Source organism: Pholcus phalangioides, unplaced genomic scaffold (genome assembly GCF_987345545.1).
Source record: "Pholcus phalangioides strain wild (caught in Gottingen) unplaced genomic scaffold, Ppha-v1.0 ptg000020l_1, whole genome shotgun sequence".
Lineage (NCBI taxonomy): Eukaryota > Metazoa > Arthropoda > Arachnida > Araneae > Pholcidae > Pholcus > Pholcus phalangioides.
In genome coordinates this window covers 13,173,175-13,201,121 of record NW_028301613.1, presented here as the reverse complement: position 1 = coordinate 13,201,121, position 27,947 = coordinate 13,173,175, and the positions used below count along the sequence as shown (strand labels likewise).

The 27,947-nt window shown below is 36.6% G+C and overlaps 1 protein-coding gene across 2 annotated transcripts; it reads right to left on the bottom strand.

The window, feature by feature from the left end:
- Positions 1 to 322: 322 nt before the first annotated feature.
- Positions 323 to 23,470, bottom strand: mlt (tubulin folding cofactor E like protein mlt). 2 transcript variants are annotated; one of them, XM_089248320.1, is made up of 6 exons: positions 23,238 to 23,470; positions 20,504 to 20,776; positions 17,116 to 17,291; positions 16,593 to 16,935; positions 10,368 to 10,519; positions 323 to 5,584 (listed from the first exon to the last, which is right to left on the bottom strand). In XM_089248320.1, the coding sequence occupies exons 2-6, from the start codon at positions 20,765 to 20,767 to the stop codon at positions 5,266 to 5,268; spliced, it is 1,254 nt and encodes a 417-aa protein (XP_089104446.1). In that variant the 5' UTR covers positions 20,768 to 20,776; positions 23,238 to 23,470; the 3' UTR covers positions 323 to 5,265. The 2 variants fall into 2 exon arrangements, with proteins under 2 accessions (XP_089104446.1, XP_089104447.1); XM_089248321.1 differs by lacking the exon at positions 23,238 to 23,470 and adding an exon at positions 23,001 to 23,127 and having other exon boundaries at positions 5,117 to 5,584.
- Between the last annotated feature and the right edge of the window lie 4,477 nt (positions 23,471 to 27,947).

Below are 27,947 nucleotides of genomic sequence, written 5' to 3'. Positions count from 1 at the left end.
ATGTGGAACAGCAACTCAGGCCATTTAAGTAATCTGGAAGTGTCGCTTAGTTCCTTTTTATTTACAAAATTAAGTTTGAGGTAGCGTACCACATCAGGTAACTCTGAGGGCCACATTTCACCAGCGGGCAATGGGTTGAGCATGTGTGGTCTATCGCCATAGAAAGATATTTGTCAAATAAAGTCAAAATTTGTCAAAAACGTCACCAAGCACTTACGATAACTGAAAGGATCTCTCTCATTGAAATAAATCTGATGGACACGTGAAAACAGAATGAACAATATAATCACATAATCGTCAAGCACAAAAAAATGCAAAAGTGTCAAATATTTAAAACAGTAATTTTATTTTTAAATGATATCCACAGGATATACGTAACTGTTACAGAACATTGTTATATCGAAACTCAATGTCATTCACTTACAACGAGAAAAAAAAAGGGAAATCCATCTTTTGTATCCAGGATGAAAAATTAAAATCGTTCGAACCGAATACATGCAGAATCACAGCTAATATAATTACGAGTATATATATATATATATTATGTGTATAATAAAACCAATTAGTTTGTGTATGTGGGTGAGGAATTCATCTATATTTATATATATACTAAAGAATGACTTGCTTATAGAGAAAGACGGGAACAGAAAATATTGCTTGGACCAAAGAGCGTTTAACTTATTTACACATTCTACTAAAACACATTCCGCTTCGACAAAATTCTAAAAAATCTCTGCAACGGCCAACATATTGCAGCACCCAATCAAACAAATGTTGATGCAAACACCAGTTGTGCTAAGTTCTCTGGATAAAACAGACTGTAAACAACCATGGGTAAAATATATGTACACGTCACCAATGATTCAGTGTGCAGAAATGAGAGACATACCGTTCCTAAGTGTGATTACAAACAAACCTCTAAACACTCGTTCAATCTATATGGATTGTTCAACTGAAATGTATATGGTGCTGATAACACCTCAAATATTCTACGGGTTGATCTAGAACCCCTCGAGAAATACCCTTTATATGACCTAGAGGCGGCAGGCACTACATGGGTTTGGTACTGGAAGCAAAAAGACAGATATCATCGTCTGAATCAAGTGTCCGCTGAATACTGAAGAACCTTTAAGCGCTATTGGCGTGATTGATGTGTCAAAGCAAATATGTGGATTGCTTTGATTTATATGTAAGGAAGGTTTTTCAGAAAATGAAATTGTCATATGCAAGCTGTCTGCAAATGTTTGAAAAAGAGCATGTTTTCACACCACTATGTCCAAGTACTGTTTAATGGAGATTTGAGGTGAACGGTTGTGTTGACATCGTAGAAGACTATCAACATGATCAGCTAAAGGTGAACTAGTTCTTCATCTTCTTTCTTGGTGATGGGGTAAATGATGTTTTCGTCCCTTCCTCATTGTTGCTGGTACCAGGATTCCACACCAGTCATGATTTCACGTCCCTATACACTCCTCACATTCGCCAGAGAATTTCATTCTCCGATGCACCTGTTGCATAGGAATTGAATCATACTTACTAGGAGTCATCACACACATATTCTTTGTTGCTCAGACGTGCTGCTGTATACAGCAGGCACATTTATCAGACGATCACTTCTATGCTTTTTTTACCCAGAGCAGAACCTATTGCCATATGGAGAAGCAGGCGGGTGCTGGACCAAACAGAGCAACAAATTCACCCTTCAAAATCACACTGGGTGTAAAAACGAGTGTGTGTGTGTGAGAGTGCACACCCTTTTCCTGGCTGACCAAGTATTTAGCTGCAACCCTCTTACTACAAATAGGACACTTAGGTCCTTAATCAAACATACGAGTCATCACCAGCTTTGTTTGCATTTCATTTGAACAACCCACATAATTACAGTACAAAACTCTAGCTAGAGGGTATTTATAGTCTCTATAATCATGGTTGGGACAACGATGTCCTTCAACAAATTGTCATGTCTGACAGACCATCTTGAAATAACTTTCATTTACAGAGGATTGTCCTGCTGATGTTGTCAAGCATCACCGGAAATGTTAGGGTGAGCGAGACTAATGCTTATTGTGCATATTAACCTACTATAATTCATAGAATACAAAAAGAAAACTGACCTCTAGTGCATTCTGTACACCCTTGATACTTGTGACAAAAAAATCGAACCCCAATTTAACACCAGAAAGTTTCAGTGAACGAATCTGCCACGTATATGTATTACAACTGGTTTGATCATGATTTGCTACAAAATTCACAATTCTGTTGCATAACTCTAGCACCAAATTCATTATGGCGCTAGAAATATACAAAAGGGATGATGGTTTAAAAATCTAAGTTCAACTGAACATTCTTGATATTTGCAATAAAGCAATCAAACCATGATTGATCGCCAGAAAATTTCAGCAAACTAATCCTCCAAATATAGAGATTATAATGGTTTAAGCATGATTCATTACAATGACAAATTCGTTACACCATTAGAATTATGCAAAAGAGATGGTGGCTTTAAATCTGGGTTTAAGGTATATTCTTAATACTTGTGTGACAAAGTAACTGAAATCTGATCGAGCACAAGAATATTTCAGCAAACGGATCTTCCATACATAGGTATTATAACGGGTTTGACTGAGATTCGTTATGCCAAATTATTTTAGAACTAAACAAAAGAGATTGTGGCTTTAAATCTGGGTTTGACTGCACATTCTTGATACTTGTGACAAAGCAATCAAACCCTGATTGAGCACCAGAAAATTTCAGCGAACAAATCTTCCACATATAGGTATTATAATGGATTTGATCGAGATTTGTCGTAATGTTCATTACACTATTAGAATTATGCAAAAGAGATGGTGGCTTTAAATCTGGGTTCGACTTTAGTTGAAACAACAGTAGGAACGATAAATCTGAATTGACATCATCCTATCGATTCATGATTAAGAATACATATTTCAGTATAACTGATTAACAGAAATAATTTAAATGCATTGCCGATGGTGAAAATTACACAAACAGCGCTGATTTATCGAAGCTGCAAAACATAAACTATACAAAAAAAGAAAAATAAAGATATCAGAACTATAAATAATACACGCTATACACTAACGATCCGGTAAAGTTAAGAGAAATGAATCACAGGAGGATGTAAAAAAAATGACTACAAACTAACATAAAGACTCCCCGAAATCACCGGTTATCCGAAGGGAAGAAAAAATAAAACTAAGATTCATTTAAGCATGATAACAAGTATTAAACTGAAGATATTTGTTCGGGGGAGAATATAACGTAACAATGGATATCTCCACTTCAAGCAGCATAATATCGAAGAAGAAATCAGTTTGAACAGAAAGTACAGATTCCGCAGCTTGTAACTTTACCTCTAAAAAAAGCTACACCATGATATGTTACTCCAGTTTCCCTCCTCCGAAGGCTTTCAGAACACAAGAAATGCTAATCGTGGATCACAATTTGGAGTATTCTCTCGATTAAACATGCAGGACCGATTAATAGGAATGCTATGATAAAATAAAAAAGAAACATTTTGATTCTCTCTATAGAAACTAAAGCTTCAGACAAACAACAGAATTGAAACAAATCGGGTAAATAACAATGATATTACAACGGGACAGCTCCTGTTGCAAATATTTTGATTACTCACGATTGCAACATGCAATTAAAAATCTCGACTGGCTACAGAGCTGTCATGGCAACATCACAGGAGTATCTCTAGCACCAAAACACATCTATATTACGATAAATTACTATAATATCATGGGAGGGGGAATTCGGGCAAAACAAAGTTACTTGGGAAGACATTTTTCATATGGTTATGGTCATGACTTGTGAAGATGCGAACACCCAACCTTTTAAAATGATGTTTTTTGATTACAGAAGCATGCTGCAGGAAATATTTGAAGACATTTGAAAACGCAATAGATTAATGATAGTTTGAAAACCCTACATTCATGTATACTGATTTTTTTGATAATGCGGCCACTAAAACCGAAAAGTTTCAATGAACGATAGCATTGTATGTATGGGATGATCAACTCAGCCGAAATTACACATTTGAATGTAAAAATTTTCCCAATTTTGCATTCATTAGAATAACCAGACACCATGAGTAGAACTGCTGATTTTGTCATAAGGCTTAACAGTTATATTGCTACAAAAATCCTTGCAGCATGTATAGAACGATAGATAAATCTGATTATTTTGAGACTTAAATCTGCAATTAGTTCATACAAAAAGCCAGGAAAGTGTTTTAAAAAGCATGATTATCGGTAGATAAACTCCCAAACTTGCTCTGCTTGGTTATATGATAAATGCAACAGCGTGATAGAAAAGGGGGGGGAGGGGAAGAACCCAAAACCACAAATTGCTTATTTAGAGAACGCCTGTTTACTTAGAAAAGCACCTTCAAGCAGTCTCAGACTACGGACACCATATACTATTAAAAAAGCTGGAGTATGTGCTAGGGGAAGAGAGAGCATTCAGCGAAAAACCCCTGCATTGTAGCAACAATACAATCTCATGCTTCATCATGGATGAAAAGATAACTTTGACATAGGTTTTTGAGGCATACTTATTGTGTGGCCAAAACATCTGTCTCCTGATTCCCCCCCCCCTTCTATACCGAATTTGGAACCACATAATTCTCTTTCCCCGCACACAGAAACCTCACAAAACAGTTTACCATTTCCTGTCTGTGGATTGAATTCTTCAAACAAGTCTCAACTAACTAACCTGGTGGGTAATCTTTTACACATTACAATGTCAAATTTTATGTCAAATACTCAACATTCCACATAAGCACAGTTTCAGACACTCCACTACAAATCATACTGTTTAACACGTGTTTACAAATTTTTTTCTTCTCTCTTGTAACTTTTACTTCAAATGATATTGATAAAAATGAGGTATAGCAAGATTTTGTCTTATAAAAAAAATGCCCGAAAACAATGTTACATTTAATAGATATAGATTTGCGATCATGAATGAAAAATAAAAGCACATATCTTGGTTCTTGTCTACTATACACGATTGTATTTTTGGAAGTTAATGGTTTTTTAACATGTTATGAATTTTTTACGAAATTGCTACATGTTTTAAAATCAATCTACATAAAATGCCCTCTTTTTATTTTCTCGAATTTTACTTACTGAAGAAATAAAAACCATTGTTTCTATTCAGTTTTCAAGGAAAATTAAACTTGTTCCGAAATGCCACAGAAATAACGGGGGAATTAAAAAAGAGAGGGAAAACATTAGACTACTTGGTATACAGCAAAAATTCATCGCCATCCCTTATTTTGTAACTGTGAAGCTTCCTAGCATTGTATCGCATCTCATCGGGCCCGGTGTACTCTTTTTGATCCTGATCGACGTAGAACAACCGCATCTTTGCGGGTCGCACACCAAACTTGCTGCTAAGCATAGACTTAAGTTCTTGGACAGACTGCTGCAGATTTATACTTAGCGTCAGCAGCTCCTCGTCAAAATGCACGTCCACTCGAGCTGTCTTCTTGGGTGACAAGTCCACGTCTACCAACGGGTCTAGCTTACCATGTATTTCTTCCAGTTCGTAGACACTAAAGGTTAAAAGTAATACAATTTCAGTTCAAGATCGAAGTGTTTTGAAATGGCATTGCAATAATTAAGAATGCTTTGGCAAAATAATGTTTTGATATACTGGGTGGACGAGAAGTCCTGGTCACATTCCAGGGTTGGTAAAAAAACCGGTTTTTTTGAAAAAAACTAAAAAACCGGGTTTTTTTGGTTTAAACCGGTTTTTGTTTTAAATAGTATTAACATTAAAAACAATGAAATTTCTGAAAAATCATTCAAACTTCTAATAATTAACTAAAATAAAATGGTTATTTATTTAGTTATAATTAACACTATTCAGGGTTTGGTTTTTGACATGACAAGCGTCAAAAACTGGTTTAAACTGTCAAAAACTGTCGAAAACCGTCAAAAACCTAAATGAATGCCTTTTGATAATGTTTTGAACATAATAGGTATACAACATGATGAAAAACTTACTTTTTGGCATATTACACTGTTTTATTTTTAAACATTAATTTATTACAATAATTAAAACAAAATATTAATTATAATTTGCAATTTTGAATTCTTCAACATAAGAGTCTAGAACATATAAAATATAATTTTATGGTTTATTTATCTAAGCTACTCATTACCTGTGTTCAATTTGTTAAGTGGATTAGAGCTGCTTATTCAAATTATGTATGATAGGGCATCAGGGTTAGGTTTTTGACCCCAGAAACTAACTCTGTATTAAAACTATCAAAATCTTACTGTCAATGATGTCAAATAGTTTTTGTTAACTTGATAGGTATGTTAAATAACAAAATACTTACTTTTATTTAGATTAAAGGGTTTTATATTCAGAATTATAATTACTGAGGAAAAATATATATTTTGGTATTTTAAATTTTCTGATCTGCCCAAAATTTTATTCCATATAAAATTTCTAATGCAGCATCTGTTAATGCACTAACTAAACTCATTTATTTTCTCCTAAAAATTTCTTAGATCAGGGTGTATAAATTCACACAGCTTTAAAGAGTATTTTCAACCAAAGCAGAGCTGACAAGACTTGATACCCAAAGCATTTGTTTTGCACGTTTGAATACAGCTTCAATTGGAAAACCATTGCATTATAAATACTAGTAAATGTACCATATCATAGTGCAAAAGTAAGAATAAACCAAGTTTGACATATACAAGCTAGCATTGCCAAATTAAATGACATTTTAGTCCTACAATTTAGTATTTTGATTGCTAGATATATTTCAATGTTATGTGCAATAAGAGTATTGTTTTAAGTATCAGTGGTTATCTAGATAATTTAATAATAACAGAAATCAACATTACATACATGATGTAATAAACTTTTTTAAACACTTATCTGTTGTAAAAAGAGTACAGCAGATCGTTTATATCAATGCACGCATATATAAGCAGTTGAAGAAATTTTGGAAGGTCAAGAATCATCTTGAATCAAAGAATGTCAAATCGTCCCACAGTTTTCCCTTCAATGTTCATGTTATGCTTTATTCAAATTTTATAAGAAAAAAAAAACATATATTGTCCAAAATAATTCAGTCGGGAGTAGAAAATTATTTTAGAATCTTATTAAATATTTATTCTTTGTATAACATAGTCACTTTAAACATTACATGCAATTAACGTGTGCATTTTCATTGGGAATTTTTATATCGAAAAGCAATATTTGAGGTTTTTGACAGTTTTTGACGGAGGGGTTTTTGACGTGACAGTTTAAACTGCGGTTTAAAACTGCGTCAAAAACTGCCATGTGTCAAAAACCTGCCAACCCTGACACTATTCCATGCTAATTAATCAATAAATATTTATTACATTTTAATAAAAACCAACTTTTGCAATTTAATTATTTTTTGCTTAACTCAATGGATTACTGTGTGTTTGAAAACTCTTTTTATGTTATTATTAATCATATAGTATATGAAGGTTTTTCTCCAGTTACTTTCAGTATACTTAATTAGAAAGCTATTTTGCAAAAAGTAATAAAAATTAAGTGAATATAATGTATTTAATGAAGCATAAATAATGCAGATTAATTAGCAATGATTTACGATATACAGGGTGATTATAAGTAAGGTTCTGATTTCAAAACACTGTAAAAAAAGAACGATTGTCAAAATGACTTGAAAATTGACATGAATATTCCTGAAAAAATGCAATTTTATTTGGTAAAGGGGAAAAAATACTTAAAAATGTAAAATTAATGACATCCAAAACGTGGAAAATTTGCTTGCAGAACGGAAATGATAGCCAGTCATGGCAAAATGATAATTATAGCATTCCACGATTTCCTAATTCATGGAAACATCACAAAAAACGAAATAATTGAACAAATAACTACAACTTACTTAAGAAATGTTAAATATGTTGTCCAACCTGAGGTTGAAAGCACAAAAATTGTTGTTCAACAACAGAATCAGAGTATGCCATGGTCATGATGTGGATGTGCTTGCAATTCAGCTTTATTAAACCAAACGCCCCCCCCTCCCCCGGTTAATATTCCTGAGGAACTTCTAACATATAGAGAATGTGCTGGAGATTGCAATTCACCAAAGTTTGCAATCTGACCACTGTTTATAACATTTTGAGCCACACCCACAGCCAGAAGTTGCAAGGGTTAAGGTGCATCCTGTCAAAATGGGTCTTCAGCAGCTGCTTTGCTGGTATTGCAATGCGCATCTTGATAGAAGTTCTATCCACACACTGATGCTGTGGAAGTGCCGAAATGATGTGGTTGCACAAAATAGATTATACTGCTGGCCAAGTACAGCATCATCTACTTGCACATTTTGCACTTCTTTCTTTTGCGAAAGAAACTTCCATTGCTTCAGGAGTATCCATGCAAATTTTCATCAGATCATTTCGATCAGTACTTATTATATAGTTTTGGAATCAAAACTTAAATTATAATCACCCTGTATATAGCTGATTATTTTTCATAAATCTGTTACTACTATACAGTAGAACCTTGATTAACTGGGGTTAACAGTGTGAAAGTATTAAAAAAAAACCAACTATTGACTATTAAGACTGGGAGATATACAGTAGGAGATGTGCTACTTCTTATGGGAAAGAAAATGAAAATGTATGTGAGGTAATGTAACTACTAGTACACTAGTCTTTGTCCTTTAAGGACAGCTGGTGTCTTTATTGGATTATAAGACTACCTATCCCTAGCATAATAATGTCACTACTGTTGCTGCTTCTTTGTGAAGGGAAAAAGAAACCCTGTGAGATAATACACCACTACATTTAGATGTATGATGCAATCCTTATTCATGAATTTGCTAAAGATAGAGCATCAGAATGTAGCAAAAGGTTAGAAAATATTGTAAGAATGAGAAATTTTGGCTTTTGTATATAACTTTAAATAACTAAGATACTTCATATGAAAAATATATATATATTCTGGCCACTTTTATGAGACTTTTTGAAAAAAACCACTAATAAAATCTTTTGTCATTTAAAGATATACCATCAGAATGTACCCCAAGGATATAAAATGTGGTAAAAACCGTGGTTTAAACCAAACAACCCTGTCACATTCTAAAAATTAATAACAAATCAACCAATAGGTATAAAAAGGTGCAGTTTTTACTAAGATACTTATCACAGTCCAGAGTTTTTTTGTTGTTTTTTTTTTGGCTAAATTAAAAAAAGGTTCAAATTTCACTCACAGGTGGCACTATTACTACTTAAATACACACATATACCTTGTACACATTTCTCTACAGAATTTCTATCAAATTAGTACTTGCCAGAATGTGTGTGTAAGTGTTATAAACCTAATGTGAAGTTGTTTAAATTTAATGGTTGTAGTGCTGCTATCTGCCATCAATTCCTGGGTGACACTGTAAAACGAAAAACTCAACAAAAAATGCTATACAAACAGTGCATAATTAATGTTTATGACAATTTGTGTTGCATAAAACTACCATATTCCAACATTAGCACCCTTTCTCCCATTTAAATGTAGTCCAAGCAATAAAGAGGGCACTCATTTTGAGTAATGTGATCGTTTTATGTAAGGCAAATTGTCATAAACATTACTTATGCACTGTTTGTGTTACATTTTATGTGTTATGTCAAGTTTTTCATTTTACAGCACCATCTGTGAGTGAAATTCATTCTGCGAGCAAATCTCTTTGTGTCTAACAAGTGCAGTGCCACCTATTGGTAAGTATTTTTAAGTTTTCTTTCTCTTCGCCAAACAAATTTCCATTGCTGCAAAAGTACTCATATAAATTTTCAAGTCATTCCGACCAGTGGTTCTTACATTATAGCATTTTGAAATCACAACTTCAATTATAATCACTAGAGCCCCAAAGTTTAGGCTCTAAAAGTGATCAATAGGCAGGCAAAAAGGTGCTAAAAATCACTTTTAAAAGGCATTTTACAATTATTGGAAAAAAAGAAAAGTAACCAAGAACTAAAATATTAACGACTTTAAGTGGCACACACATTGACAAGATATCTCGCCTCCTTAAAAGCCTCTTATTTTAGCATTGACAAGGAAAGATACTTTGTAAAGTTGATTTCCCAATGGAAAACTTTTTCCCTATATCCCTTAGTTTGCACCTGCTGAACATCGAAAGAAACATCTCTGTGGGGGCAGAGATAAATTTTCTTCCTTAATAATCATCTTTAAAAACATAACCAGTCTTTCAAGGAATCTTGTGTTACTTATTATATTTACTCAACCTCAGTCCTTGATTTTATTTAGACATCAAATACTCCATCAATCGGCTTTCTTTTACCCTTCGCAGTATTTGTACATTCACTCACCGCTTCGGTTTATTATTCCTCGTGAGGTAATGGCGAATAAAAGCTCTTTCTGCATCCTCCCGCTCCTTCTGGGTGATCGCGCTGCCGTTTAATCTGGATATGGAAGGCAAATAAGCTATGACGTGTTGCCTCCTTTCGACTTTGTCCAGGTCCTGTATGAATGAAAAAGAATGTGGTCACATTACACCGCCAAAAGAGAAAAAAGAAGAAACATTTGACTGATTCTGAACATTATATAAACACAACCTTTTGTCAAATGACTAATTCATAAGCTAATATTTTCCTGCCTACAATTCACATTAAAAAGTCCAGTACACAAAATATACATGGTTCATACTCTTTGGCAAGTTTGGAAAGTTTTTGCCATAGGTGGGAAAAAAACCATGGTAAAAAACATTCCAGCAAAAATAGGTTCTTGTCAGTTTTTGCCAAATGGCAAAAATTTATTTCCATCTTCCCCCATTTATGCATGTGAGGCATTAATGCGCATGTTTTTACTTTTTTAAATATAAATAAGATCGTTTTGAATAATACGTGCGTACTACATGGTATACCTCGCAAAAAAATTAAATAAAATAAAGTTGGGTTCTTGGAGGAAAAAAGAGAGAAAGATGGTCTTAAGAAAGAAATTTGAAAATTTTCAGGCCTCAGATTATCTGAAAACGTGAACTTTTGGGGCTCGGATTTTCGAAGCTCTACTATATCAAGATTTTACTGTTTATATAAATCTTATTCAAGATTGTTATATATTTATTTTTCGATTTATTATGTAAATGACATAATTTTGAATGCAAAGTTTGGTTTAATAATCAATAATTTTTAGTGTTGGTAAGTTCTTTTCCATAGCTGTAAAAAATCACTGACAAAAATAGATTTTTGCCAAGCATAAAACAAATTGATACTTCCTGTATTTATTTATGTCTAGTATAACAAAAAAATAGATGCAAAAGAATTGTATAGTGTTATAACGACCTCGGTTGTCCCAAACGACGATTAATCATTATAACCAGCATCGAAGGTACCTATTTGTAAATGTGTTTTCCACCAGATTACTTCACAGTACAACAAACAGTATAAAGTTGATTGTTGCAATGATTTCAAGTCTCAGTTATCTATAATACACACACATTGAGTCAAATGTTTTATTCCATAAAACCATTTTTGCATATTTCTTCAAAAAAATGGAATTAATTGGATTTTCTTAATTTATATTCAACATCTGCTCATTTTTAATTTCTAGTTTGCGATGTCAATTTACTAAAGATACATAATTTTAAAACAATTATATAGTTCTCATTCAACCTGTAGACAACACCAAGTTATAAAGGTCTTGTTTAAATAATAACCATTCCAGTTTAATATATAAACCGCATTTAAGCAAAAATCATTTTATGTTTGAAACGGTATTAAAATTTTTCTTGAATAAAATTAATCAGAAAGCACATGTAATAAATCGTATATGTAGGGTGACCCACATGACCCATATTTACCGGGACATTTCTGTATTTTCCATGCAATTTCGGCCATCCCAACTTTTTCATAAAAATGTCCTGTTATTTCCCGTATATTTTTAACACAGCCTAATTGAATTTTTATTCTTTATTGAAATTATTTTCCCAATTCTATAAATTTTGTTACCATAATTATGACTTTAAATATGAATATTAATCTCCTATATTTGTCACACGTTAATGTTCCCCCACCCCCTATAGAATTGATTTAAATCTACTGACTTTAATGCAATGGTGCTTCAATAATTAACAACTTCGCTTATCTTTTGGCATCATTTTTCGTGACAACTAGCGATTTTCTCCATATTTTTTTACCGAGAAAATTTGGCCAGCCTAGATATATGCAACTGACATTCATTAAATTTAATAGTTTCAAAATATTTCGAAGCAATATCTTATAAGCACAGTGTTTTGCGACCAGATTTTAGGCAATATATTTTTAAGCACAGAAATACCTCAGGTATGCGAGACCATATGTTCTACTTTCAACATTGTCTCATAGCTCTTTGTCCCCAACGGAACAAGGTTTAGGGAGAATTTAGTTTGGGGGGGGGGGCAAAAATTGATGTAAGAAATTCACACACACTAAAAAGTTTCAAGCACTTATAACCCTGATATATCACTGTATCTCATTTGCAGTTCTTCCCCCCCCCCCCAAGTGGTTAGAACAGTAATAAATATTCAGAAATTCATTAAAAAAAATTTTTTTTGAGGATTCATAGATGGGGCATAGATGCAAAGAAAAAAAATTGAAATTTTTTCTACAAGAACGTGACAAACAACTTTTTCCATTTCTTAGATTTTGTTATTGATGAATGAAATTTTCACCTGTAGATTACAACCTGGTATAGATTATATGGCAGAAATTGCAGAACAATTTTAAGAAAAAGTGCAAAAAAACACTATTACACGTATTGCAGAACATTTCCAGTCAGCTGAGGGCTCGTTGCAGAACAGTGCTAAACATTCTGCTTTGGGGCAGGAAACTATGATACGAGCAAAGAAAGTAATCTTATTCAAAATAAGATTCAACAATATACAGTCAAAAACCAATTTAATGCCACCAATTTATTTCACAGAACTTTGGAGCTATAACAAGTTCGGCATTACATTTGAATCACAGTTCAACACATGTAATCCTTACAAACTGAAGATCTGTTCAATGAAAATTTCTGGTGCTAAGCGGAGTTGGCACGACATTCGGGGTGACATAACGGGGGTTGAGATGTATTCATTTCTATGTACATCAATTTCAATTTTTTTCATGTGGAAGAGCGAAGAATTCGCGGATTCTTTCACTGAATATCAGATAACAACTGTAAAGTGTACACAGGTAAATGTCTGCCTAGCCTACAGATGTCTCTTTGGTGATGATTATTCTGGCTTACAAATGGGGAGAAAAAAAAGTTGAACCACAGTTTACCGAATAAGAAGCATTTTTTATTTATTTAATAAATCGGGGCCAAATTGATCAGGACCATAAACACACTAGAAATCAGGCCTGTCATTTGGGGGGTCAGGCCACTGGCTTTTGAAAATACACTAAAAATACATTGACTACATGTTCTTTGCCTCCCCCGGAAAAAGTTGAAATGGCTGCTCTGCTAGAAATGACAAATTTTAAAAGCTACTTACTTTGTGGTTGCTCTTACAACTTATTTCTGACAAAAATTGAAAAAAAATATATATATATATTAACTGTTAACTTGAGAATACAATCAGGATGCATGAAAAAATTACTTGATAGGTGTTTATTTGTTACGTCCAACAATCTGTTGGAAATTGTTAGTGTTGGGCAAACCCGAAAACGCTTTCCTCTTCGGATGACCCATGGCTCTTTGCTTGTCAAGACATAAGAAAAACTTGAAGTAACTTTGTTTCTTTACTGAAATCTAAAAATGCGGACAACCATGGGTGGATCTAGAGCTCACTGTTGGGAGGGGTGATTTTAAAAATAGTTAAAAATTATTCATTGTGAATGGAGTGATCATGCGTCTGCATTTTGTCCTGGTTCTTCTGTTCCAACATTTTTGAAAAACTGCTGTTTTTTCCGTTTTTTAGTCGAACTTTTCTTGAATTTATTTAATCAAAAATTTTGAGACACATAATTTTCAATGTATTGATTGAATGCAGTGTTACCATACAGAAGTTCAGAAAATTTCATAAATTATCGCATTTCACTTGGGGGGGGGGGAATGATTGTTTCCCCCATAGCACCCGTGGACAACACAGCACAATGCCTTATAGTATTGGTGTACACCAATTGACTACCGAAGCCTTCTCACGCACCCTCTAAATAGTTTTATTTTCTCCTTTATTTTAAAAAGAAGCAGTACAACTCCTGTTTTTCGTTTGTTGCTAAAGAAGAGGTGTAGGTTAAATCCTGGGAAGCCAAATCTTTGTGTTTTTTGCATGAGAAATAATAAAAAAAATTTAGGAACAGTTTGAAAAAAAAATTGTTATATCGAGAGTTTTGTTATCTATATATGTGTTTGATCTTTATTTTTGTCAGAATTTTAGAAAACTTTGTTAAATCGAGGAATTCATTGAATAAAAATTTGTTGTATTGGGGTATTTGTAAAAATTAGCCTAAATGTGCCAACCTGCGAGCAGATGCCTGCTAGAAAGTTAAAATGTGAAAGTAAATGCTTATTCATTAAATATTTAAATGCTCTGGCACTTAATAACGAAAAGCAAAAGCCAACAGTGAGCGTCTTGGACTGTGCTACATATTGTATTTATTAGGGCTGGTCAAATTAATAAGGTCAACTAATCGATCAATTCTTCATTGCTGTTGAGAATTTTAGTTGAGTTAATCGATTCCATCAATCCAATTAAAAATTTCCATTAAAAGATTGTGAATTAACTTGTGATTTGTTTGAAAAAAAACCCGATTAGATGTCTGTTACAAATTATATTCTCACACATAACATTTTGGATAAGTGACTGAATTTGAAAATATTTGAATCAATATTTTGATCAAATTTTTCAACAAGTCGATTAAATAGAAACCGATGAATTGTTTCACATTGAATTTGATGGGAGCTTTAGAAGACAAAACCAAACTTTATTGGGTGTCTCCATGGTGAACAGTGGTTTTCGTAACCATGGTTTTTCGTATTCTTGGAAGCATTTGAAACTTAGAGAATATGCTTTAGAGCAAAGGGTGGCCAACCTTTTCAGAAGCCATGCGCCACAATCAAGATTATTTTTGATGCGCGTGTCACTCTAAAATTTTAACACGCAGACCATACTCCTGTTTTACAGGGCAAAAGCATTCTCTTCGTTCTTGCAGAATATTGTTTGACTGTCTTATTTTCAGAAGGATGTTCGGTTTGTCCCTCTTTTGAGTTCTAAATTGTTTTCAATTTTGTACAATAAACTTTGTAAGAGAGCTTCGCCCCTCCCCTCCCAATAATTCATGGATATACAATGTAAATTTATTATACAATGCATGTTCTCTCCCCCCCCCCCCCACCCATGTAGATGATTCCGAATCTCGTACACGTGGGACACGATCATGCTCCAAAGATGAAAAACCGAATGGAAATACAGCATTGAATAGAAAGCCATTGTACAATTATTATTATTTTAAAAGTGCGATAAAGGTTTGGCAGCCTGCCAGACCATCATTCATAAGATAATAATTGCTTAAAAGTTGGAGAGAATTTCTTTAAATTATTGAAAAGGGTTCCCGTGCCACTTCCAATACCATGACGTGCCTCAGATTGGCCACCCCGATTTAGAAAATATGCTTATTAATCCCAATTGATTTTTAATAAATCAAGACTTGTGGCAGAAAAAGCAAACACAAACTTGCAGACATCTGAACGTATTTTGTAAAACAGAAATGATCCTAAAATCCAGAGAGAACAGACAGGACACAAATCGATCGATTCTTTGAGTCCAGATATTTACGAATTATCTGGAACTCTGTGGTAAATTTCCCAACATTGCTGCAAGCTGGCTAATTTGGGAGAATATGGTAAAACAAATCAACCCGTTAACATCTTTGAAAATGAATGCAAATGGTGTGATGAAGATGCCGCTGTGGGTTGAGTGGCCATAGTGATGAACTGCATCACAAGGACTCAGGTTCAAACCCCCACCGCCACTACAGTAGTGGTCGGCTGAAATGGTTTTTGGTGGTTTTTAAATTAGAGGCAAGAATATGAGCCGATCTCCCCATCAAAAAGTCTCACCACAGAGAGCAACAGGCTTACAACGACACAATTATTCAATCATTACACTTCACTTTCACTTATAGTTTTAAAAAATTGATGGCAGCACTATAGCAAGCATTACACAGAAACAAGCTTCACGTTAGGTTCACAACACATACTCGCACATTCTCCCAGCATAGCAAAGGTCTTCGACCACCTGCTAAAATTTCTTCACTGAGACAGAGCGGCTGGCCATGATCTGGTTAGGAGGTGGTGTGATGGAGATCGTTCAGGAACAAAATCATTTGAGTTGACATTATTTCCTATGGAGAAGTTTGGTTTGTTATATGAGTGTTTCAGATTACGAGCATGGTTTACGGAACAAATTATGCTCATAAACTGAAAAATTTTGCTGTTCAAAGAAAAATTATATATTTTTTTTAGAAACGCAACAGCTTTGTATAAGCCGCTTAAAAATATTGATATATGTATTCGAGTAATTTACTGAAGTATCGCTGCGTGAAAACAATTAACATAGAAAAAAAACTTACATTAAGAACAGATATCCCCTGTAACCTGATGTCTTCGAGTTTCGGAAAACTATTCAACCTTTCTACATCTGTCCAACCTTTTAGAGGTGCGTTGTTGAAATTAAGGCTCATCAGGTTTTTGAAAGCTCCTTTCCATAGTGCAGGGTCAGGCACTTGGTCTATGTTCGTGTCTGCCATTATCAGTGACTCCAGGCATGGAAATACTCTGTCGATCTGTAGGACTTCATCCCACGAAGGCAGCGGGTTGCCACACATGAACAGCTGCTTCAGGTTCGGATACTCCTTGGAATCATCCACATCCACTGACAAATAGTCGTTGATGCTCACGTGAAGCTCTTGTATGCTGTGAATCATAAAGGTATAGGAGATTGAACGAGAGAAATCAATTTCTATTTTTTTTCCTCCAAGATTAAACAACAGATAATGCAAATAAAACTTCCACAGATAACAATGAAACCACTGATATCCGTGCACAATACTGGCATTCTAAATATTGACAGTCATGGCATCAAGAAACACTCACTTTGGCATGGCATCGAGGAAACAGCCTATGACTTCCCAAGATGCATATGTGTGGTTAAGGACTAAGCTGCGGAGCGTTTCTGATTTTGTGAGAACTTCTGGCTGAGCTGCTTTCATGTTGTTGTGGCTCAAGTTGAGGAAGTTCAAGTTTGGCATCAAACGTACAAGGTTATCGATCTGAAATATGTATGTAAAAGCTTGTACTTAAAAAAATTTACAAAATCACAGGGGGAAAAACACAAATTAATCATGCAAATCCACAATAAATCAACTATTAACACACTGCAAGAGGGGGGGACCGAGATCTCAGTCCAACCTCGTCTGACTGGAATTTAAAATCAATTCCTTAGCAGCAGAAAGTTGCCGAATATGGAATTGTCACATTTTTTAAAACATAGGCTCGGGCGAAAGAAACAGTGCTCGAATTGAGTTTTTCTCCCTCTCCTTCCCTTTTGTCTGCTGATGAGCTTGGGGGAGGGGGACAGATGGTGCTATGCTACCGAAGGTCAAATCAATGAACCTACTTGAAGTACCCCCCGGTATAATTTGGCTTTACATTAATCCGAGGTGAGTGGTAAGTGAAGGTGCTTTTCTTGAATGGTGGAAAAATTTGTTACACATGTACCCCCCCCCCAAACTCAATGATATGCTTCTAACGTATGCTGCTGCTGATTGCAACAAATGAGTGCCGCTCTGCCTATATAACGAGAGGTTTAAAATACATTGGTTGATTTTTTTTAGTTGCTGCAACCATTATACATGGTTCTTAGTTTTACAGGCCTTCGGTCTAACATTGCATACAACATGTTTCCAGCAATGCTGAAGCCTATGGATACTGTTGGCACTGCCTAATCTTTGCATCGTGCAAAAATAGCAATCTATTGCCTGAAGAACATCTTCAACTGTTCAGAAGCGAATCCGACAAAGTTATTCCTTTATTTTAGTGATTAGATCGAAGTCACAGGTATCTTAATCTAAAGAGTATGGGAGTTGATAGAGCACTTCCCAGTCCCAGCGACTGAACAAAACACATGCACATTTATTTGCATTGTTGTGCAGAACGATGGCCAGGTTATGCATAAATCAATGTGTCGTTTTCTTCACAGAACTATTCATTTTAAACAATAATACTTAGCATTAACTGTATGCCTTTGGGGAACAGCAAGCTTCACAATAACACAATCCCAATCATAGGCAAGAATCAGAATCACCATAGATTTCACATTGTTGGTGGTCTGCCGAACTGTTATTCTTCCGGTGACCCATGACAGCACTTGATCAATTGCCGTTTCAGCTTTGGTTTTCTTACCCAATTTTGTATTGCAACCTCTAGCACAGCCGCTGTGGTGGTCGAGTGGTCATAGTGACAGACTCGCATCGCGGGCACCCGGGTTCGAGCCCCACTGTCACCACAGTGGTGGTCGGCTGAAGTTGGTTTTCTGTGGTTTCCAACTTCCAGGCGCAAATGCGAGCCGATCTCAACGTTAAAAAGTTTCGCCACAGAGAGCAACAGTCCTACAAACAGTACAAATATTCAGTCATTACACTTCACTCACTTCACTTCTGAGATATAGATGGCAGCACTGAAAAATCATACACAACACTAGATACGCACTCAGACAGTTAGGTACACATACTTACACTTCCGGCACAACTCACTAGGTAGTAAATTGCCCATGGCGATAGACCTGAGTTGTGCTCGGTATAAAAAAAAAAACAAAAAAAAACCTCTAGCACACAGGGCCACCATTTCAGCTTTTTCCGGGGGGAGGGGAAGCAAAGAACATATACTCAATGTATGTATGTGTATATATATATATATATATATTTGCATATAGATATATATACCAGTGTTTCCCAAAGTGGGGAATATTGCCCCCTCGTGGGCGATGGAATTGTCTAGGGCGGCGATAGAAGCTACGGGTATAACATAGATCCTATGAGAACGCTTGAGTTGGGAAGCGATGAGAGAAAAAAAATTCTGAAGAAGGGAGCAATGAACAAAAAGATTGGGAAAAACTATGATGTATACCATTTCTAATGTATTTTCTGAAGTTAAGGGGGGGGGGTAATTGCCACTCCCCCTATTCCCCTAAATGACGGGGCCCCTGCTAGCACATTCCATTATTAACCAGAGCATTGAACATTAACAGACACATTGTGACTGCATTCCACAAGCAGCTCGTTTAAAACTGCTCTGTTCCTGTTATCATCATGCACACATATGGGCGGGGCATGGGCATATCCCCCCCCCTCCCCCAGCATCAAAGGTGGAGTCGACTGATCTAATGTATAAATTTATATATGAACTGACATCATCATCATCGTGCCCCCCCCCCAGAATTCCAAGTCTATCTCCGCCTATGGGGAAGGGGAGTAGGGAGAGTTTATTTGCTCTGAGTGGAGGGTATGCATTTCACTTACTTGTGGTATAAATCTGAAAAAAAATGTGGCTTGGTTCTGTTTCACTGTCTTGTTATACAGCATTGCTGCTACTGCTAAAAAACCACCCCATGTGGATAAATGGCAAGCCGTCATAATGTTTATTGCCTGTGAGCTCAAAAAGAACACTACTTTACCGCACTCCAACTCTGGTCATACATTGTCATACTGTAATTACTAACCAGTGGAGAGTTGAGTGGGAAATGAAGGCACTATCTATCAGTGGTTGCCCCAGGCTCGATAGATAAAGAACTTGTTTCTCATGTTCTTGCCTGGATTCAAACCAGTAGACCTTGGCGGTAACCTTCGTAATGGAAGATGAGTATCTTACCACTGCGCCACTTGGGCAAAAAAAGAGAAGAAAGAAAAAAGGACACTGAATCATAGCAATACCAGAAGCCACTGTGGTGGTCAAGTGATCATAGCAACGAACTCCCATTGCGAGGGCCCGAGTTTGAACCCCACCATCACCACAGTGGTGGACGACTGAAGTTGTTTTTCCTGTAATTCCCAACTTTGTCACAAATACGAGCCAATATCCCAGTTAAAAAGTCTTGCCAAAGAGAGCAACATGCCTATAACAACACAATTATTCAATCATTACACTTCACTCATAGTTAGAAGAATTAATGGCAGCACTGCACATAGCAAGCATCACACAGAAATAAACTTCATGTCAGGTTCACTACACATACATTCCAACATGAAGCAATCCGTTAGAAGTTCCGCAGAGGAACATGGACGAGGTGCACGTGTGGTTTATTAGCAGCAGCAATACAAGCAAACAATTTCAGAAATCAAATTATTGACACAAATAATGAATATCAAAGTGGCGTTAAAAATTTTCAACATATAGGCCTATATGTGAACAATAACTGCTAAGTCTTATTTCTCCCGCCCTCTAGCTGTACTGTTGCCATACAGAGTTTGTGTGAACAAATCGTTACCTCATTTAAATCTGAGATCTCATTCTGTGCCAAATCCAATTCTTCGACATTATCACACAGTTCTTCGACAGTGCGGAGCGAGCCAGCCCTGTTTATCTCACAGCAGTTCAACGTCAACGTCTTTGGCAACAAGAGCTTTCCCCCAGGGCTGGATCTGCCAGGGAAGCTTCCGACCACAAAAATTTCACAGGGCTCCGACGGATTGTTCACGACATCTTCTCCGTATCTTATCTCGAGAGCTTCAGAGAACGAACAACTTGGCATGACTCAATCCTAAGAATGAAAGAAATAAACAAGCGTTAAATCCATCAATTCCATAGCTAAATTGATCTAACCCACACGTAATTCCATAGTTGAGTTGTACTTAACAATAGAAAGACGGCAGGGGTTGTGTGTGACCCCCATAGCGTTTTCCCCACAGTAGTTTTTGAACATTCTAATATTATAAAGCACATGGCATATAATATATATTTTTCTAAGACATAATAAAGTTATAGCATGATTATCAAGGGTGTTGATCAATTGACCAATGTTTATTATTTACTTTTTACGGCATTCTGTGTGAACAATGTGATGCTAGGTCACTCTTTCGGTTGTTCACACAGTTTTGGTCACTCTCATGCTTGTACACTGTTATTTTCATTACTTTCGTTCTTGAACGCTCTCCAGGTCACTGACCTTGTTCCTCATTTGTCCACTTTCATGCTTTCAGATACTGTCTTGTTGTTAGCTGACCCCTTTACTCTTTGCAGAGGCAGATTTATGGTTTTGTCGCCCTCATTTCTATTGTACAGTCGTCCCTTGGTATTCGCAAGGGTTGTGTTCCGGAGGTGATTAATTTTTTGGGGTATGGTAACTTCCTACACAGTGATGCCCTTCGACTGAAGCAAATGGTTAAAATTTGATAAAATCGATAGAGTTTTGACCACATTCGGTTTGAAAGAAAAAGTGTGGAAACAAGCCTTCCTCTTCCAATTCCATGTGTGAATAAATAAACATACCATAGATGGGCTTATATCATGAAAATAACAATCCATTGCTTGTTTAAACTTACGAAGCCCTCACTCTGTATTGCTCGTAATGAATTTGTTAATCTTGATCATCATGCCGTAGGTATCACTTCGGTTTTCAGGAGCATTCAGTTTCATTAATCCCCTTCTCCCCCCCCCCCCATCTATTTGTGAGTTTGTTAATTGTTAATTAATTCTACAATTTCTTTCTACGTCCACTTCATTGAGCCCTTCTCCATCCACCTGCTCCGCTAGTGTAACGATATCTTTCATAACCTTTTCGGCTGGCTTCCAAGAAATAAAGGGATATCACCTCGGACAAACATTGAAGCCGAAGGTTCTTCCGAAATCAGATGTTCCAATCTTCATAGCTTCCACAAACAAATATGTAGTATCAAGTAAACTGATGGCTGCACTAACAACATCAATTCTCAGCAACGCTATTGATCTAATGAATCCTGATGGAATACGGAATAAATAGTCATTGTGGACTGGATATCAGAAAATAGACATTCCATGCTGGCTAAGGTTTTGATACTGTAAAGGTGCTGGTGGACCATCACGCAACCTTGATGATCCTCAAAGCTGACATGCGAATGACAACACTAGCAATGAAGAACAATGGCATCTGTAAATTTCATTTTCATGATTGTAAAACATTTTCTGCATTTGCATCTTTTTCGAATGCCTAAACAATCATCATTGAGCAATGCGTGTAGTGAGCCATAAATGTTTGCATAACATCTGAATAAGCAGCTGAATGCTAAATGTGGAGTTGGAGGCATACGGAGGACATAAACGCTAATAAAAACCTCACAGGAAGGGTATTTAAAATGCTTATCTAACACATGCATTTCATATATTGTTCAGACACGGGAATTAGCACTGCAACTGTGTTTTCACCGAAAACTGGGAAGGCAACCACACATGCAAAAATCTGCAAGCACTGAGGTCCGAATGTACTCTAATTTTCTCGGCCACTCATTCTCAAAACTTCCCACGCTGTAATTACACTACAGTTTTTTTTTTTTAACCTACCAGCGTTTTCACGCCACAGTGATACTCTACTCTCACACAGGACCCTCTTGAAAGCATCATTGGGGGGGGGGGGGAGACCCAGAACACATGATTTTTCTGAGCCCCTACCAGGCAAATTTACATGCTTACTCTTGAAAATTTCAACTGGATCTCATCTTTGTGAAGCACCCCCCATTTTCTTGAGGGGCCCCCGGGCCATGCCATAAGTTTTTAAGACCAGTGCTCCCACACAAATACTGCACCCAAAATAGTATTGAATACTTCCTAGAGAAACCAAGTTTAAACTTTCAACATGATTAAAAGTTAAAAAATGTACATAGTGATTCATGATATAAAATCTCTCTCATCAACATTGATAAATACAGGAACAAAGCATAGATCTAAAAATCCCAACGGATAAAAAACTAGAGAACTTAGATTAGAATAAACAAAGAAAATTGTTTCCCTACTTTAAAATATGGCTTAGCGATAATCCAATAAAGCAATTATAATCCAAGATTATATGAATAATTATTATTGCCTATACACAAACGCACAGCTGACTATTATTTACTAACAAATCCAATCCATTATTATTATTATTATTATTAGATTGGACATTACGCACAGCAGCAGCAGCAGCTAACTTGGAACTCGGCCAAGAACTGGATATTTGAAATTCATAAACAAATACATTTTTATTTTACCTATAAAAAGAGAATTATACGCTTCCCCGATCCGCTCTGGAGTGTGGTTTTTTAGAACTTCGCATTCAAGATTTTAATATTTAAATTGATGAATATTGACAGCACATTCTTGGAAAGAATTCAAATACGTTTCAAGGGGGGAAAAAAAGAATGGGAACGCTTTCCAACTTCGTGATAAACAACAACAACAAGCAACACGCATTCCTTCCTATTTCCTAACCTTGATGAGTCTCAAAGCCTTTGATGTTATAAACAAACTCCATCAATATCTGGTTTCTGTTATGAAAATATTAGTTTCTGTTTTACTCGCTAGAGTTGGATATTCCATGAGATTTGTGATTGAATCGACCATAATTTATCAAGAAAAATACGGGAATAAAAGTAGATTAAAGCCGGATTTTCATAGGGATAGGTTTTTTGCGCAGCGTGAACCGAATTAGACCATTTCGCGCTGGCAGAAACGCGTTACATAATTACTCTACGCGTTTGTGTTTTCCTAGCGTGGCGCATCAGATCAGGACGGCTATATTATAGTATATAGCCTTCGCATCAGCTACTCTGTCGTCTGCATGCTCCGGTTTGGAGGGAAGGGAAAACAACACATAAGAGTGAAGAGAACATCGGCGCGAAGCACGACGCATTTGACTCCTCCAGAAGCAGTCGGCCAATCGCGCCCGATGTATAGCGCTGTCGTGGGGCGTATTACGCCCTGTAGGAAAACAGTCGTATTGCTTTTCTTATTGGTGAGTGGACGGCGTGTCGCGCTGGGTGAATCACGTTGCGCGCGGCACAGGCAACCTGCTCCTAGGAAAACCCGGCTTTAGCCAGGGGTTGTTTTCCCACAGTTGAAGCAGTTGCAGCAGCAAACTGTTATTGTTTTCTGTAGGAAACAGCATGACTGTTTTCCTACAGAGCGCAATTCCGGTCACGACAGCGCTTTACGTCAGGCGTGATTGGCCAACTGCTTCTGGAGGAGTCAAATGCGTCGTGCTCCTCGCCGATGTTCTCTTCACTCTTGTGTGTTTTCTTTCCCTTCCCTTCAAACCGGAGCATGCACACGACAGAGTAGCTGATGCCAAAGCCATATACTTTATATAGCCGCCCTGATCTGACGCACCTCGCTAGGAAAACACAAACGCGTAGCATGATTATGTAACACGTTTCTGTCGGCGCGAAATAGTCTAATTCGGTTCACGCTGCGCAACAAACCTATTCCTAGGAAAACCCTAGAATAGAGATTCTTCTATTCTATAATCGACTAAAGAAAGGAAAGTCATTCGGTAAAATATTGATAAAGAGTGAAAAATATCCTTTTTTTTTTTTTAAACAAGAGAGAAAGAACCTAATTTTTTTTCACAAATATCTTTTCAATAGATAGGTGACACTTTTTGGAAGGGCCCGGCAGGAGGTACGTTGAGTTGAATTAAGCATGGAATAGCAGCATTTCAACACTGAAAATAGAGTTGCATTCTCCTGCGCTTATTTATCCACTCGCACTTTCCCTTCAAAATGATCTCGAAGTGTAAAAATTTCCGATAGTGAAAGTACCGTCATAATAAATCTGTTATAAAAAATTCTGCCCCTGTAATCATGCCGTCCTAGGCGGCCGTCTCATGCCTGGCGCCGGCCTGGTTCTATCTTTTCCGCCATTGACGATTTTTCAAAAATTTTAGCGATGGTTGTCTACTTTTTTTTTAACTTCGAAATTTTTTCGATCCTACGATCGACTTGCAAAAGTTTGTTTTGCTTATTTTATGGTGCAATAAAGTGGAACAAATTGAAACATCCAGGGCCGGATTAAGATGTTTGAAGGCCCTAAGCACTTAAATGATTTTGGTGCCGCCGCCCCCTCCTTATACGTATATTTTACACAATGTTGAATCTATCAATGAAAAAAAAACATTGAATGTAACTTTGTATTTCAGAAGTAACTACCGTATATACTCGTGTATAAGCCGCGTTTTTTGTGGAAAAATTCGTTTCTCAAGTAAGGGGGGGGGGGGTCGGCTTAAGAAATAGAAAACATCATTGGCTTTGATACCAGGTGGGTTAACGTCGATTGTACAGCCTTTACGGCCGTATTCACCAACACAGTTTCAGCTGCAGTCGCAGGTGGAAGGATTGAAGATCGAAACGGATTGGTTAAATTAAGGATTTTAACCAATCCGTGTCGATCGCTGATCGTTTAACCTGCGATTGCAGTTGAAACTGTGTTGGTGAATACGGCCGTTAGATACAGGCCTTCTGTAAGCCGCTGTAATAGCCCTGAGGGCAGGACTCGGCGTAACATCCCTTGCATTCCGCACAAGCCTATCAAAGACCATTTGAGGGATTTGTGGATCGAACGGATGAGTTCCGATGATAAAGAAACTGCAAAAAGTGGTACCCTGAAGAAATCTTACATTGGTCTAGTGTACCGATGGATACATGAGGCGTGGAATTCCGTTTCCATCGAAATTATCATCCGATCCTTCAAAAAGTGTGGCCCTAAGGATGCCGCAAAAGTAGACACTATGTATTAGTTTCGAACAAGATTGAAATTTTGCTCTATTTTCATAAAGTAAGCCCAGAGTCGGCTCAACAGCATCATAGACCGCACCCCCCCCCCCAGAGGAAAAACAAATTTTTCTGCCCCCCCCCCCCCTCATTAGCTATATATATACCTGCTTACCGCAAAATTTTCATGCTCACTCTCTCTCCAAAATTTCAACCAGATCTAATTGTTACAAGGCTTTTCCGGCACTCGAGGCTCCCAAGCCGTGGCATCTCTCTCACACGCACGGGAAAAAATTCTTCTTCTGAAACCCCCCCCCCCCCTTTTAAAAATACCTGTTTATCAATTTGCATACTTGTGCTAGAAAATTGCAAAAAAATCTAATTGTCATTGGGGGAGGGTTAACAAAGTCACTTGAGTGCTTCGGGGGCCTTCATCTGGGTTAATCCAGCACTGAGTGGGAGGGGGGGGTCTTCTTATACACGAGTATATAAGGTAATCTAAGACCAGCAGTGGATCCAGAAGTAGGGTGGGGGGTAGTCACCTCTCCCGAAATCCGGATAATATGGTAAAACTTGCCCTGTCCCGTAAAATACAGGACAATCTTACACAATTAGCCACCCCTCCTGACTCATCGCTGTGGATCCGTGACTGTGTCTAAGGTTGAATATATGATCTGGATAATATTTCTGAGCACTCACTTTATTTAAGCTTTCTCCTACATTTTCCAGCTCAAAGTCTTTGATAACATCTTTAAAACTAATGCTACTTTTACCACATTTGTGTCTATACTTCGTAGAGATGAGCCATCATATATTTCTACGTATTTTAATCTAGGAAATGGACCCTCAGTCAAAAAGGGTTTTTGGCACATTATTTGCTTCTAAACTCAACGCATCTTAAACTTTTCCTTTCAGTGTTTTGATTCTAGCTTTGAAATGACAATGTTAAATTTTATTGGTTTTTCCATCCCTCAAATTCAGATTATTGATCTCTCTCTCTCTATACCTTTCTTGAAAATTCTTATGAAAAATTTGTTAAAAGATTAATTTTTGAAATTATGCAAGATAGAGACATGTATGTCAATTTTACCTCTTTTTTTTTAATTGCCAAAATGCACGTTTTCTCACTTTTTCTTTCATTTTTTGGATAGACCATGGATTTACTATATAGGGTGGGTCTCTGTTAATTCGCCCTTCATCTCATCAACTATTTGCCGTAGAGGTATAGTTCCGATTTGAAAAATGCTAAAAATGCGTCCAAAAACTACTCTGTTTCAGTTTTGTCCTGAAAAACCCAATTAGAAAGTTGTTGCAAATTCAAAAATCTGCGAAAAAAAAAGTTGGGAAAGAACATCGTAAACTAAAGGACAAGCCTCTTTCCCTCATTTATGCTGCCCTTTCCCAACTAGTCTCCGATCAGGACCGGCCTTGGTGGGGGGGGGGGGGGAGGTGCGAAAGGTGCGGTCGCACCGGGCCGCAAAATTTCAGGGGTACAGCAATTTTTTCAAAAGAAACCTTTTCCTTTCTCGGCAGATGCTTTGGAAATTTTTAATTAAAATTTAATTTTTTCCCCATTAAACTATTGAACTTATTGACTGTGAAAGGAGGTTTTCAGTTTAAAGCCGCAACAATATTATTTTTAGTGTTATTAGGTATGGCAGTAGCCTATTTCTAAAAGAAAAAAGAGTATGTTATGCAGGTGGTCGCATTCTTTATCCCTTAAAAAAGTCTGGCTTTTCTTTCTGCCGTTAAATAATAACAGGGCTATATTAACCAAAAAAACATGCTTAGACCATCAAACGAAAATGGAAATTAGAAAAGATATCTCGCAATTTTTTCTTCTTGAAAACCTCCCCTCTCGTTGGAGTTACCATCTGGTCTGCAGGTACCAGGCACAAGGTGAATGTTTGTCGTTTCATTCGGTGATGCTTCCACTATTGATGTTCCATAGTAGAATGTAGCATGGGTATCTCTAGATGATGACTGCTCCGCAGCGAGGCAACTTCGACTCTCCTCTGCAGTGTTAGTTGCATGCCCTCCTGGAAACCTCTGAACTGTCATGTTTCCCTAGGTCAGGCTTGAGAATTTTTCAGTCGTAAACATTACCATCTGAATCATTTTCTGATATATTCCGGAAGACGGATATACAATGTGTAAATTCTAAATTTTGACAATTTCTACTACTGAGCTTCCGAAAAAAAAATTAAGACGTTT